Source organism: Camelus bactrianus, chromosome 3 (genome assembly GCF_048773025.1).
Source record: "Camelus bactrianus isolate YW-2024 breed Bactrian camel chromosome 3, ASM4877302v1, whole genome shotgun sequence".
Lineage (NCBI taxonomy): Eukaryota > Metazoa > Chordata > Mammalia > Artiodactyla > Camelidae > Camelus > Camelus bactrianus.
In genome coordinates, this window is record NC_133541.1 from 30,178,124 (window position 1) to 30,189,411 (window position 11,288).

Consider the following 11,288-nt stretch of genomic DNA (forward strand, 5'->3'; position numbering starts at 1 on the left):
GATGCCGAGTTCGGAGTAGCTTAAGCATGCGCACTGGAGAGCGCCGGGGCTTCCCCGAGGGTCTCCACAGACTGCAGCCTCTCAGCACCATCAGCCTGAGGCGCCGGGGCCACGTCTCAACCACCCCCGCCCCTCGGAGGGCGGGAAAGCCGCGGGGAGCCGCCCCGCGAGGCGCTGCGGGACCCGCGCAGCCCGAAGCCCCGCCCTCCAGCCCGCCGCGCTTCCTGGGGGCGCGGAGGAGCGAGCACGCGCCCCGCCCCTTCCCGTCTGGCCAATGGGAGCCCTGGCCGCGCGCTGTGTGTCCCCGCCTCCTCCAGGGAAACTTGAAGCAGGAGAAAAGTTTGTACAGAGGCTGGAAGGGCAAGAGCGGAGCTTGAAACCCGGCAGCCCGAGAGGAAGATGAACTGCCCCAGGTCAGAGCCTCAGGCCGAGTGGACCTCAAGCCGCCCCCAGGGCACCATAAGCTGTCTCAGCTGCAGCCGCCAGCCCCGGTAGCCGTCCGCGCTGCCCTGGGCTGGGAAGGAGGGCGACCCGAATCGGGGACAGAAGCTCAGTGTCACCTGCGCGCGCGGCTGCACACCTGAGCGCTGTCCGCCCGCGAACGAGACCTGCGGACCCCTCAAAGCTTGGATCGTCTTTGAAGAAACGAAGATAGAGGGGAGGGGAGGGGGGGAGAGAGAGAGAATCCAAGATCAGTCTTCGCTAACCCATCCCGCTGCCCTTCTGGTTCTCCAAGTTTTTGAAAGCTGACCACGGACGGACTCCAGTTCCGGAAAACTGGCAGCCAGCGAAAGTAGGCTCTTAGAAAGCGAAGGCTTGGCAACTCCACATTGAGCGGGGCAAGGCTGAGTGCAGGTTGAAGGCGTGTCCAGGACAACTGAGGCTTGACCCTGGAGGCTTACGCAGCTGCCATCGCCGCGGCCACCACAGGTGAGGTAGGGTTGGGGACACTGGGCAAATGTGGTGAGTGAGGGCTCCTTGAGCAGAGCCAAGGAGGAAAGAGCGCGGTCTCCAAATTATCTAACATATCTTGCTTTCAATGAGACTTTTATTGACTCAGAATCTGCCGGGAAAACGAGAGAGCAAATTTTCCCTTGAGATAGGTCTTGTTCATCTTGGCAGTGGAGTGAGTTGGGTTGGGGGAGGAGGAGGAGAGAATGGCAGTATCAATTTATAAATATTAATGCCAGTAGAGTGGTGCTGCTAGCAGGACGTATCCGGACCCTGGAGATTTCGATAGCCGCAATTGGTAAGTGGCTACAGTCCACAATGTAGGATCGAGTTGCTCCCCTGGTCTCACCACATACTGTTTCTTGGGCGCGGGTCTGACACCTTGCAAGTGGTCATTTCCACTCACCGCCTCTTTGTCTATCTCCTTCCACCCCCAGACCCAGCCTTGCACTCCAAGACTGTACTGCCGGCCACCACCATGGCCACGCCTGGGGCCAATGCGTCCGCCCTGGCCGCCGACCGACTAAACAGCCCGGTGACCATCCCGGCGGTGATGTTCATCTTCGGGGTGGTGGGCAACCTTGTGGCCATCGTGGTTCTGTGTAAATCGCGCAAGGAGCAGAAGGAGACGACCTTCTACACACTGGTATGCGGGCTGGCGGTCACCGACCTGCTGGGCACGTTGCTGGTGAGCCCTGTGACCATCGCCACATACATGAAGGGCCAGTGGCCCGGGGGCCCGGCACTGTGCGAGTACAGCACCTTCATCCTGCTCTTCTTCGGCCTGTCGGGGCTCAGCATCATCTGTGCCATGAGTATCGAGCGCTACCTGGCCATCAACCACGCCTACTTCTACAACCACTACGTGGACAAGCGGCTGGCGGGTCTCACGCTCTTCGCGGTCTACGCGTCCAACGTGCTCTTCTGCGCGCTGCCCAACATGGGCCTCGGCAGCTCGCGGCTGCAGTACCCGAAAACCTGGTGCTTTATCGACTGGACCACCAACGTGACGGCGCACGCCGCCTTCTCCTACATGTACGCGGGCTTCAGTTCCTTCCTCATTCTCGCCACGGTGCTCTGCAACGTGCTCGTGTGCGGCGCGCTGCTCCGCATGCACCGACAGTTCATGCGCCGCACCTCGCTGGGCACGGAGCAGCACCACGCGGCCGCCGCCGCCGTCGCCGTGGCCTCAGCCGCCTGCCGCGGCACCCCGGCCGCCGCCTCCCCCGCCCTGCCGCGCCTCAGCGACTTTCGCCGCCGCCGGAGCTTCCGCCGCATCGCGGGCGCTGAGATCCAGATGGTCATCTTACTCATCGCCACTTCCCTGGTGGTGCTCATCTGCTCCATCCCGCTCGTGGTGAGTGGCTGGGGCGAGGGCCCCACTCGGCCCTTTTCCTGCATTCACCTCCCTCCTCCGTCTCCAGCTCCCTCCTCTCCCTCTCTTCCCGCGGCGGTAAACGCGTCTCCTCCAACTCGGGACTGGGGGTCCCACATTCAGCTTCTCACAACGGGCCCAACCCCCTTTTAGGCCGCATCCCTTAAGAGATGTAACAGGTGCTTTCCCCTCACATCTCCGAGTTTCTTTCCCCGAAAGCCAAGTTTCCCTTCTACCCCCGGGACAGCCCCTACCCTTTGCTGCCTGACATTGGTCTTGAGCCTTCCGGGAACACCTGCCACTCTCTGTCAGATGTGGAGGGGAAACCGCTGTAGTGTGACTTGGCCTCGTCTTCCACTCTGTCAAGGGCAGAATCCAAACTCAGGGGTTGTGATCTCTTTGGTGTACGCTCCTTACAACAGTGGGATTTTTATGTTTTGATTTATGTTGGGTTTTTTTTTCTTTTTTTGTAGCTTATGTAGAGTTTTAGAGCTAGAAGAGATATTGGTTGCTTTCTGGTCTAGTCTAACTCCCTCACTTTACATAGGGAATGACTTGCTTAAAATACGCTGTCAAGCTACATGCCCTGCTCTTTACCGTGCTGTGCCCTGGGAGAGTATCTCAGTGGGTCACACTTCCTACCCAAGCGTGGCCTTAATCAGGGTCCTTCTTTTTCTCTCAGGACCTGGCAAGCAAAGTTTCTCAGAGGGCCTATTATGGGCAGGCTGATGTACAAGGGGTATTGAATTTGAATTCTCAACTGTGAGAGGTACAGTGTCGTTCTAGAGAAATGGAGCTTTAGAGAGGGTTGTCTTATTTACTGGAGAGCCAGAGTCTTGCAGCTTGTGATGGACCTCAGACTCATCTGACTCCAAGCCCTGCTCCTGTAATATTACATCATGTCTCCCTCTAATTTTGACTTACCCAATAGTATATGTGTTTGAGTTTTGGTACACCTCATTTTCAGGACACCGCTTTCTTTAAAATTGCCTTTGGGTTAACTTTTGAAATATAAGCAGGAAGCTGGAGGACCTACCTAGTTCTCCTGAACTTTGCCTATCACTAGAAAAGAATGCACTAGGGGGTGGGGGGGATTGCTCAGTGGTAGAGTGCATGCCTGGCATGCACAAGATCCTGGATTCAAACCCCAGCGCCCCTGTTTAGGGAAAAAAATTAAATTAAAATTTAAAAAAAAAGTAATGCACTAGAAACACATGGGCAGATGCACATAATACTTTAGAGTTTCTCTTGAAAGGAACTAGTTCTGAGTTTTTCCATCTCTCAAAACACTGCATTCCTGGAAATTCTAAACTGCCTACTCAAAAAGTTTTGTTTCTTCCTTATGCTGATTGGGAGCAAGAGAAAATAAACATAACAGGCTAATATTCCTTCTTTTCCCTTATTAATACTCTTCAGGGATCTTTAATATAGAAATAATATTTCTTTGGTAAAATTGACTGTAAATGGAAGGAGCTTCGAGGTGGCTGAGAGCCAGCATACAGTAGCTTCTTGCCAATTTGTCTAAACAGAAGTAAATATAATTGGGCAGAAGGGTCTTTAAACCATTCCAGGACCCAGTATGATTTACAGAGTTAATTGAGCCACATAAATATATTTTACTGTCTGTAATGGTAACTCAGAATAAAGTGAGATTTTGGAAGAAACAACCCTGTTCCTACTGGGGCTTGCTTCTGCGGCCTCTGCCTTATGTTTTACAGAACAGTAAATGCCAAAGTGAGTGGTTATTATTTACAGAACATCCATTTTGAGGAACTGAGGAATTAGGGCTAGAAGCTTAGCAACATGCACATACTTTTAAAATGTGTTTTGGTTGGAAGTAAGCATGTGAAGCTGTTGATTACTGCACAGTCACAGATGAACTGTTTTCTTCAAGCCTCTTGTGGGCTGAAATGGTAGATCTGACCCTACGGTGCAGGGTCATTTATCACAGTCTTTGACGTTATTGGAGAAGCAAGAAATTATAGGAGCAGTATTTGTGGTTTGCAAATTAACCACATTTTAACTAACAAGGACTATCCACTCTACATAAAGTCAGTATCGTGTAGTAGATAGTAGGTAATTTTACTCTGAAAACTGAAAATGGCTCCGCTAAGAAGTAATTCCATAGACATACCTTTAGAGGTAATAAGGGATCATACAAGTAATGGGACTTCAGTTTTTAGCCTTTAGTTTTGACTACTAAAATCTAATTTCAGAGTTAACTTAATTGTATTAATGATGAGCAATGGGGTCATTGTCCTACCCACCCACCCACAGTTTAGCAAGTACTGAAAGAATTAAAAGAGAAACTTATCCACAACTGTGATCTTCCTTGGCTTACTTTTACAACTGCCTTGTTTTTTCATGTTTCTCATATTCATTTTGTAATTTAAGTTTCAAGTTTCTGAACTCTGACTTTTAAAGCGGACAGATCTATCTTCAGTTCCAAGGAAACTAATGAAGCATCTCAAATCAAGCTAGTTGCTAATCCTATTTGAGGCAAATCAAACCCTTCGAAACATTTTAAATGCTTTGGAAATAACAGATCAAATGCACTTTACGTGGAATTTTAGCAAGCTTCACTTACAAGGAAAACAAGGAGTCACTGCAAAGTGGCCATGTTTTTATCTTTTGGACACCAGGAAGAAAACTACAGTGAGTCTTAGAAGGCAGGTGATATTGACTTGAGTATCAAAAGTAAATTTTAATTTGTCATCCAAAATATAAATGTCTCATAAATAGGACTGAGAATGAAAATTGGAGAAGGGCTGGAAAATTAGTTGTGGATACATAAGGAATTGTGCTGAATTTGCAAAATTTCTAAAGTGAGTCATAAACAAGAAAGAGAAAAAGTGCAAGTACAGTCAGCAGGGAACATTCCATGACAAAGTATAGTGGGAAGGTGGTGCTTAGCATTTTGTCTATTTTTCTATTTATAACCAGGCTCTGGTTTTTTAAAACACAAGAGAAGTTCAAGTAATAAAAGAGTCTATGCTTCAGGTAAATAAGAAGGATGAATTCTCTAGAAATACACAAGCAAGACAGCCTCATAAGGTCCTAGTGTTAAATGCTGCAGCTGTGGACGTCTGGTGCCTAATTTTGCAGTTACTAATGTTATAATAATGATTATAATCCAATGTTTTGCCTCAGGGCTAAACAGATACACTGTAGGACTTGGAAAGGCATTTTCCCCCATGCAGGGGCAAGCCAAGGCCCTATTTATTGCTTACTTGTTTCTTTTATTTCCTTTCTCCTTACCTGAAGTAACAAGCATTCATCCCTATTAGGGAGAGAATGGCCAGTTTGATTCATCTTCTGCCTGGGATGGGTAAAGCTTAGGTCTTCAGGAAAATAGCTTCCTGTGAGTGTTTATTTGGTTCCTTACTATAAACTAGCTGTGTAAAGCTTTCATCAGCATTTGATCAGCAAAGGTTTATTAGAGCAGAGGAAGACTGTGTAAATAGATACACTTGTTTACTGTAGACAGACTGGAAATGGAATCTCAGAACAACTTGCTGGGGTTTCAGATGACTGAGAATCACATCTAGAGGTCCAGGAGGGATGCCGTACAGCCAGGCACTACTACGGCAGAACCTGAAGGATTTGATTACTTTTTCAAAGAAATTCGGCAAAATTAAAAGAGAACATTTCCCCAAAGCAGTTTTTTAGTTATAACACAAAACTGCAGACCCAGTAATAGTGCCGTGAAGACTGCAGAGAAGCACATACAAGTGTGGTATTTTTCTGTATCTCATCTGAATCTTGAAAACAGTTCTAGGAAGAAAGTTGGGCTGGCTGATATTTTCACTCGTTTTGCACCTCAGATTCCTCAGATGAAGGCTTTACATCACCCTGCAACTTCCTGGGTGGCTGTGGCGGAGTCCTGGTCTAATGCTTTCTTGCCAGGTTTTGCTGAGCTGTCAAGGCTTGGTTTTCTGGAACACCAGCTAACAAGATATTTTCCCTCTGGAGCTGACGTGATTCTTTAAAAAAAAAATTATAATTTATCTACATTTTTTCCCCTTAAACAGAGGCAGTGGGGATTGAACCCAGGACCTTGGGCACACCAAGCATGTGCTCTACCACTGAGCTATTCCCTGAACTGGTTCTTGAAGGTGCCAATTAGAATGCTGAAAGTTAGAGTCTAAAAAAATCAAACACTTCCAAAATAAATTTTTGATGGACAGACTGACCTATGGAGATTGTCATTTGCCCACAGTTAAATGGCCAGTTTAGTGACACAGAGGGAAGCAGCTCTGAGAGCTCCTTCCACTCTCCTTAGTGATTTTTTTCTCACTCAAAAAAAAAAAAAGTGATAGGAATTTCTAGTAACAGCTGTGTCAATTTTGGACTCTTCACAAGGCAGTTAGATAACTGAGCACACACAGATCATTCCTTTTATGTGCTCGGAACAGAACAAGGAGCATACACGCAAATCCAGTTATAGGATCTCGTTATTTATTGGAAAGCATTTCTACTCTGACAGTCAATTACTGAGTCAGTCTAATCAAAATTTCACATTCTTTTTCAATTAGACATTCCCTGCCAACAGGTTAATTCTTAAATAGGAAGTATGTGTTTTTGATAACGTGTCATTAACTATACCCCAAAGGTACCTCGAAACTGTGGTTTTCAAATTCTTGATATATCCCACAGTGGCCAAGCTCCCACATAATTGCACTAAGCACTTACATAATTTGTACATAAATTATAAGGAGCAGAGCGAGGATTGGAACAGAACGTGGGTATTTCTCTTTACAACATAGAGCCTCCCTTACCACTTTCCTGTCATCATGTCTTCTTCTGAATTTACCAGATTTTCTTCAAGTTATGCTTCAATACTCCTGAATCTTAATCTCTAGTCATCCTCAAGAAGTTTAGAATATTGTCACGTTTGTCAACATTAACGATAAACCACAGGTGTAAATCGGCAGCTGCTAAAAAACAGACTAACTTTTAAAATTGTAAGAGAATACATATGTTGTTTGGTTTGTATTTGGTGAATCCTTTGAGAGTGTTTCCCCCTCCCACCTCCAACTCAGAGATTCTGTTTTATCAGCAGCACACCCTTCCAACACTGAAAATTGCCTGAACATGTTTATTTGTGTAACATACAGAGCCCGTTGGACAAGAATTCCAGAAAAGTGCTTTCACTCCCAACATGACACTGAGGCACTGGTGTAGACAGCCCCATTTTCATCTGGGGTTTCCCCCTGTGGGAAGAGCAAGTCAAGTAGCCTTTAAAGTTAGGCAAAGATTTGCTCTATTTTTTTCAAACCTTACGAGGTACGTGGAGCTTTTGTTCATTTTTGTCTTCTTTTTCTCTACTTCAAGGCAATCTCCATTGAGAACAGGCTCCAAAGGAAAAATCATGCATCTTGATGTTTTTCAAATGATTTGACCAACTTTTGAGAATGTTTTACCTGCATTTGGACCATTGCTTTTCATACTCATCCTTATTGCTACCCTGGGAGCTCCTCTTTACTGAAAGGCACTAAATGACCAGGTTCAGTAGCTTGTGTTAATTGTAAGCTCCCCTCCAGAGTGGAACTCCAAAACAAGGCTTTCTTTTATTCCCTTATACAGTAGTCAAAATTAACTGCTGTGGAAGTAGGTCACAGAGATGATGCTTTCTTTGCCTCTCGTCACCTTTGATTATGAAAGCCCATTATTAATTATAAATTATTTACAACACTGACTTTTCTAAAAGGTCATAGGAATTGAAAAATTAAATAATAAACTCCTAATACATTCCCTTAAATAGCTACAAATTTCATTCCTTCTATATTCATTGTAGCTGTTCAAAAAATTTTCTCCTTTCAGTAGTAACCATTTTTCCTTTGAGGAAGTGATGGGAGAAACAACTAGCAACAAAACATTTCAATGTTAAAAATTTGAGAAATGTAAAGTTTAAGCGTAACCAAGATTCTGCTCTGCAAGAGGGTCTTGGGGATGGCTGAGCGAAATACTTCCCAGGGAGGCCTGTGGGAGCGAGAACTCCCAAGTGGAGCAACACTGCCACCTAGAGGCTGGAAGTCTCAAGTTCGCAGAATTCTTGCTTTAGGTTTTTTTTCCTAGAGGCTCCGCACAGAGAAGGGCCTGATACTAACAGATTTAAATCCAGCATTCCTTTTACCGTTAGGAACATACTGTGTGATGTGAGTAAAACATAGATCTCATGCTTTTTACCAATACTTCCATTGTCAGGAAATAATTCTTAAACAGAGAGCCAGCCAGCCTGGTAGAACAGAAAAAGCAACATGGAAGTCCTCAGGAGACCTGGGGCCCAGACCAGAATCAGCCACCAACAGGGGTCGAGGGGACCTTGGTAAGGTCCTCAAAACCTCCGGTCTCGGCAACATTTCCTCCGAGAAAAAGACAGCATTTTAAATAGAGTAATATTATGTGCAGAGTCATGGAAGAATGAAATGATATGCCTTCTGGGAACTTCAAATGATTCAATGAAGACAGTGAATTTGTGTAAAATTAAGGAACACTATCAGTTTATTCCTTAGAGGAAAAGGCACTTATTTTTTTCTCTTTTCTCCCTCTTTTTTTAATTGAAGTATAGTTGATGTGCAATATTATATGTTACAGTTGTACAGTATATTGATTCACAATTTTTAAAGGTTATACTCCATTTATAGTCATTATAAAATATTGGCTATGTTCCCCATCTTGTACAATATATCCTTGTATCTTATTTTATACCTAATAGTCTGTACCTCTTAATCCCCTTTCCCTCTCCCCAGTGGTAACCACTAGTTTGTTCTCTGCATCTATGAGTCTGCTTCAAAAAAGCACTTGTTAAACGTACACTCTCACATTTACTCCTAAAGAGTAGATCTTAAAAGCTCTCATGAGAAAATTTCTGTAACTATGTGTGGTGATGGATGTTAATTAGACTTATTGTGGTGATTATTTTGCAATATATACAAATATCAAATCATTATGTTGTGCACCTGAAACAAATAGTGTTATATGTCAAATACCTCTCTCTTTTATATGTATGTATATATATAAAATTAAAAAAAACAAATTTTACTCTTAAAGGATCATGATGATGACATGAATGATGAGGTCTGGGTCTTCTAATTCCACTAAGATCTTTTATTTATTTTTTTTTAAACTGTTTTTTTTTGTTTTGTTTTGTTTTGTTTTGTTTTGTTTTTAATTTTTAGTGGGGGGTAGGTAATTAGGTTTATTTATTTTATTTATTTATTTCTTAGTGGAGGTACTGGGGATTGAACCCAAGACCTCGTGTGTGCTAAGCAGGCACTCTACCACTGAGCTATACCCTCCCCCCAACTGAGATCTTTTATATAAAAAAAAGAAAACCATTCCAGTTTTCTCCCTGCATTTCTCACCTAAATTACTTGGGGGGGGCAGGTAATTAGGGTTACTTATGTCCTTTTTAAGTTTAGCGAAGTTTCACTCATCCATCAAAACTCAAGGCAAGATCCCCCCTTTTTTCCCCTATTGATTGATTGACTGAAGAACAGGTGACATATAGAAAAGGTTTTTGAAGCTAGAGTTAATAACATTAGATGATTATTATAACTGGGGAACAGACTCATAGAGAAAATAAAAATGATTCTCTGGTCATTCTAGAGCATAGGAAATTCAGATAGTGGTTTCAGTATATGCTTTTTAGACTCTAAAATAAAGGCATCTCTGGGCTTTTCTGTGATTAGATGATTAGTTGACTTCCAAAGTAAGTTTCATTTAAGTATATACAGTGTCAACTGAAATAAGGGAAATAAATAGCTATTGGGGGAAAAAAGATACTTCAGTAGAATTACAAAAGCTTGAAAGCACTCACAGAAATGAAGTTAATAAGATTGTTCTCCAGGAAACTTTATGCACATGTTACCTGTAACACAGCTCATTTTTTATGCCATCTTTGATCTGGGGAAGATATTCACAAAGTAGTTACAAATATATTTAAGTTACACTAACTAGAAACAAATGTTTATCAGTGGTTTTTCTGAGGCTTATTGTGTATGCTGCTCTTTTCTTGGCACTTATTCACAGAAAAGGGAGCCGCTACCTAACATTACTTCGTTAGACATTGCATGCAGCTGTTTTCCCAGGTAACTAATGATAAGCACTAAATGTGGGCATCTCATTTACGCAGGTGCGAGTGTTCATCAACCAGTTATATCAGCCAGATTCGGAGAAAGTCATCAGCAAAAACCCAGATTTGCAGGCCATCCGAATTGCTGCTGTGAACCCTATCCTGGACCCCTGGATATATATCCTCCTGCGGAAGACAGTGCTCAGTAAAGCGATAGAGAAGATCAAATGCCTCTTCTGCCGCATCGGCGGGTCCCGCAGGGAGCGTTCGGGGCAGCACTGCTCGGACAGTAGAAGGACATCCTCCGCCATGTCCGGCCACTCTCGCTCCTTCCTCTCTCGGGAGCTGAAGGAGGTCAGCAGCACGTCCCAGACCCTCCTCTACATGCCGGACCTCAGTGAAAACGGCCTCGGAGGCAGGAATCTGCTTCCGGGTGTGCCTGGCGTGGGCCTGACCCAGACAGACACCACATCGCTGAGGACTCTGCGAATGTCAGAGACCTCGGACTCCTCCCAGGGGCAGGACTCAGAGAGCGTCTTACTGGTGGACGAGGTTGGCGGGAGTAGCCGGGCGGGGCCTGCCCCAAAGGGGAGCTCCCTGCAAGTCACATTCCCCAATGAAACACTGAACCTAACAGAAAAATGTATATAGTAGCTAAGGAAAGAAATACAGCACTATTTCTGGAAGCGTCTAAAATTCTGTGCAATAGACACATAAATGAAGTGTTCAGCCGTGCTCAGAAGGGCTCTTTTCATCCTACAACGCACAGTAGAGAACGTCCTGGCTTTCGAGCACTTTTCAGACAATCACATTGATTCCTATGGGTCCCGAGGTCTGAAGCACATTGGTGGCCACCTCGCTATTACACAGGATTTTGGTCACATC

General features: G+C 44.8%; 1 protein-coding gene across 1 annotated transcript in view; it reads left to right on the forward strand.

Moving 5' to 3' along the window:
* Nucleotides 1-350: 350 nt before the first annotated feature.
* Nucleotides 351-11,288, forward strand: part of PTGER4 (prostaglandin E receptor 4) — a 12,074-nt gene continuing 1,136 nt past the window's right edge. Inside the window, exons 1-3 of the mRNA XM_010957263.3 lie at nucleotides 351-930; nucleotides 1,389-2,308; nucleotides 10,464-11,288. The exon at nucleotides 10,464-11,288 is cut by the window's right edge and continues 1,136 nt beyond it. Of these exons, the coding sequence (XP_010955565.2) occupies nucleotides 1,430-2,308; nucleotides 10,464-11,054 (1,470 nt within the window). The 5' untranslated portion in view covers nucleotides 351-930; nucleotides 1,389-1,429 and the 3' untranslated portion in view covers nucleotides 11,055-11,288. The remainder of the gene's footprint in view (nucleotides 931-1,388; nucleotides 2,309-10,463) is intronic.